The 3,479-nt window shown below is 38.3% G+C and overlaps 1 protein-coding gene across 1 annotated transcript; it reads left to right on the plus strand.

The window, feature by feature from the left end:
* Positions 1-252: 252 nt before the first annotated feature.
* Positions 253-1,054, plus strand: LOC133698206 (basic leucine zipper 43-like). The gene has a single exon (XM_062121057.1). It carries the CDS (start codon positions 325-327, stop codon positions 913-915), a length of 591 nt encoding a protein of 196 aa, XP_061977041.1. The 5' UTR covers positions 253-324; the 3' UTR covers positions 916-1,054.
* The last annotated feature ends 2,425 nt before the right edge of the window (positions 1,055-3,479 follow it).

Raw genomic sequence — 3,479 nt, forward strand, 5'->3', positions numbered from 1 at the left:
ACGCATATAGCCATAGCCTGACCATACAAGGCAAACAGTACACGAGCTCTTAGTGTTATAATTATGTGTTCATGTGCATACATTAACAAGGGCTACATAAGAACAATGACATGATCTGCATGATGCTCCAGTGGTCTATGTCTTAAGAAGCTTTGCTTCTGTTACTCCAAATTGCCAACAGTGGGGTCACCTCAAACTCTCCCCTCACTATAAAAGGCGACTGAACCTTGGACTTCTAACCCCGTTCAACACAATACCAGACTAGAGAAATTCACCTTCGAACTCCGAGGCTTAGATCCTGAAAGTTTTCTCCAGCTTTTAGCCATGCAACCAAATGAGATTGCAGGACTCCATTATCTAGTTCCTCCCAACTCATCCCCGTATTCAGCTCATTTCAGCATGACTCAGGATAACTCACAGATGTTTCAATTTAACCAATTCACTAATCAATCCTATAATTTCCAGATCCCTCCTCAGCTTCAAGAATTCAGTCTACAAGCATCATGTATGAGCAGCCACTCAACTTCTGATGAGGCAGATGAGCAACAACTCTCTCTTATCAATGAGCGAAAACAGAGGAGGATGATTTCCAATAGAGAATCTGCACGCCGATCACGCATGCGGAAGCAGAAACACCTAGATGAGCTCTGGTCACAGGTGGTTTGGCTCCGAAATGAAAATCACCAGCTCGTAGATAAGGTGAACCGTGTATCAGAGTGCCATGAACAGGTAGTGCAAGAAAATAATCAACTCAAAGAGGAGATTTCTGAACTACGTCAAGTGCTCACTGACATGCAACTCAGTAGCCCTTACCCTTCATTGAAAGACCTGGAAGACATCACCTGTGATACGGCTTATCTTAGAGCTGAGTCCTCAAACCAATCCATCACAAGTTCTTCAGATTTGCTAGGTTAAGATGGATGCAACATATTTAGTCTACTTTCTTTCCCATTTTTGGTTCTTCTGTTTGTGAAAGTCAACCAGTCCCAGCCCCAGTTTTAGCTGTAAGAGAATGAGCAGTAGTGGAATAACACGATTGGATCGTATCTTTAAATTACTGAGCAATTCGATGCTACATATTCGTGCTTGGATATTCTTAAGCTGTCACCAAATCACATGAGAACACCAGACCATACAAATCTCATTAATACTCACACTATAAGCAGCACAACAGGCATACTGAAACACAAAAAGATATTGCAAGCAGTGCCTGTTAAAGACTCGTGAGTAAAACCCCACAAGATCCCTCCTCAGAAATCATCTGTAAGAGCCTTGACTACGGATCAATTGCCTAAACTCTAGCCCGAAAGAAGATACAATGAAAACTATAAAAGCATCTTATCGAAACAAATAAGCCATCGTGAGTGAAAGGAAGCACTTCCATCAGGCGTAACAAAATCGAGGAAGTAACAGATGCGTTGGGATGGGAAAGTGTTCGATGTAACACAGAACAAAAGGATGGTGGCTACTGGCTTGTGTTGTTTTATGATGCAACTTACTATAACAAGAAAAACAATATGATAACGATAGAAAAACACATCATAAGGCTGCCCACTAAATCCCAATTACTGTTCCATGCTTTTTGAAAGCGGCTTGTCTGAGTTTAGCTGGTAATTTGTTTTATCCTGTATAGCGTTCACAGCCCAGCAGAGATCAAGTTGTGGCCCTTTTTTAAAAATTTATTTTCACATCTCTCTTCTTCCTGGAAAGCATGATGTTTCCGGAACAAGACTTCAGAAAGTTTTGATAAAATAAATTCCCACCCAGAAAGTTGCCAAAAAAATGAAGTAAAAAGGCTTGAGAAGCTAGCTTCCATCTCAAACACCACGATTAACCATCCTTACTAAAGGATAATTTAGATCATGCACAGCAATATCAACTGGCATAAAAATGATCCATCTCTCACATGTACACACTGAAATCAGGGGATGGCATGCTTCAGGATGCAGTGATAAGAGAAAGGAGATGGCCCATTTTCCCATTGCAAAATATTTTCCGTCATCTGGAGATTAAAATTTTCTCATACCTTGTTCATAATTCAGCGGCATCTACTTTTCACAAAGCAAAGCTTCCATTCCCAGAATTGTATCTACTATCCAACACTTCATACAAACAGAAATGCCCCAATGGAAGAAGCAGGGGAGCAGCAAAACACCTTTCTAGCAAATAACGAAAACAGAAGGGAAGAAACCAAGTAAATATATCTGACTCTGACTCCCTAACAAATCTGGACTCACTGATGAACACAGCGAGTAATCCAACACTGATTTCAAAACCCTTAAATCTTAACATTCACAATTCATCAAACCCAAGCACTAACAGCACCAGTGAGAGCTGGAACCCTCCGTTAAGGACAATGTGCTAGTGCATCATCCACACTTGACGTTGAACCTCTATGGATTAAAATCTAACCCCAATATCAGCATCAAATTCCCATCATCAACTAAAACAATCAACGGATTTTCATAATTCACTACTTAACCATAATGAAAAAAAAAAAAAACAAATAAGCACTATGATCTACTGCATGACAAACACGCAATCAGAGTCAATAATTTGTCTCCTGAATTACTGTGTAAACAAAAAGCTGATTAATATTCTGATAATTACACAATCAGATATTGCGATTTGGATAACGGAGGGGAGAATTGTTGTGTTGTTATGTGTAGTCCCGCGCCATATGATAATAAAAATACCACACAATTGAAATAAACAACAGAGGAAAGCTTCTAAGTGCACAGTGTCAGCTTCCTCTAATATAAATAGCAAATGGCACTGCTGTGCTGAAAGGCTTTGCAAGAGAAAAGGAGAGACCATGGGAGAAAAACCAAACGAGACAGCTTGAGCAGTCTTCCTTCATTCTCTGGTTTCCAGTTTCCAGTTTGTTAATCGTTGAATTGAACTGAGATTTTTATAAAAAAATCTAAACACATTGCGTTTCATTCTAGATGGTTGGATTGAAAATTGATGATGTCTAAAATGATTTTTTTCATAAAAAAAAAAAAAAACTAATGAAAAAATTGTTGTGTGTGAGATTTTCTCAAACCTTTTTCTTTCTAATCTTGTTATAATTCAAAAATAAATTCTTCTTGAAGATGAATATGTTGTAGCACTTAGTTATAGCTAAGATCTTAAACCTATTATTTTGTTGATAGTTAAAATTTTTAAGTGAATTATAATTTTATTGTTTTTTCTGCATTGAATTTTCTATTTAAAAATTTAGATGTTGAATTGTGTGATTATTCTAATTTTGATTGCACAAACTACGAAAAGAAATGGGAATTGGGATTTGGGAATTTTATATTTTTTTTTGGTAATCCGGGATGTTCGGACCAGCTTACACGTATCACAACTAATCCCCGTACCTACTAAACACATTGCAAGCCGTTGAGTTGGTCTTCTCACCCTTGTGTCGAAGAAATCTGTCTTTAGCTCAAGGAACGAAGAAATCTTTCCTCTTGCCCCTTGAGTTGGGGAGA

The sequence above is a fragment of the Populus nigra genome, chromosome 7 (genome assembly GCF_951802175.1).
Source record: "Populus nigra chromosome 7, ddPopNigr1.1, whole genome shotgun sequence".
Taxonomy (NCBI): Eukaryota; Viridiplantae; Streptophyta; class Magnoliopsida; order Malpighiales; family Salicaceae; genus Populus; species Populus nigra.

Coding starts and splice junctions, on each gene's coding strand:
- LOC133698206 (XM_062121057.1), top strand. CDS start 325: ATGCAACCAAATGAGATTGCAGGACTCCATTATCTAGTTCCTCCCAAC.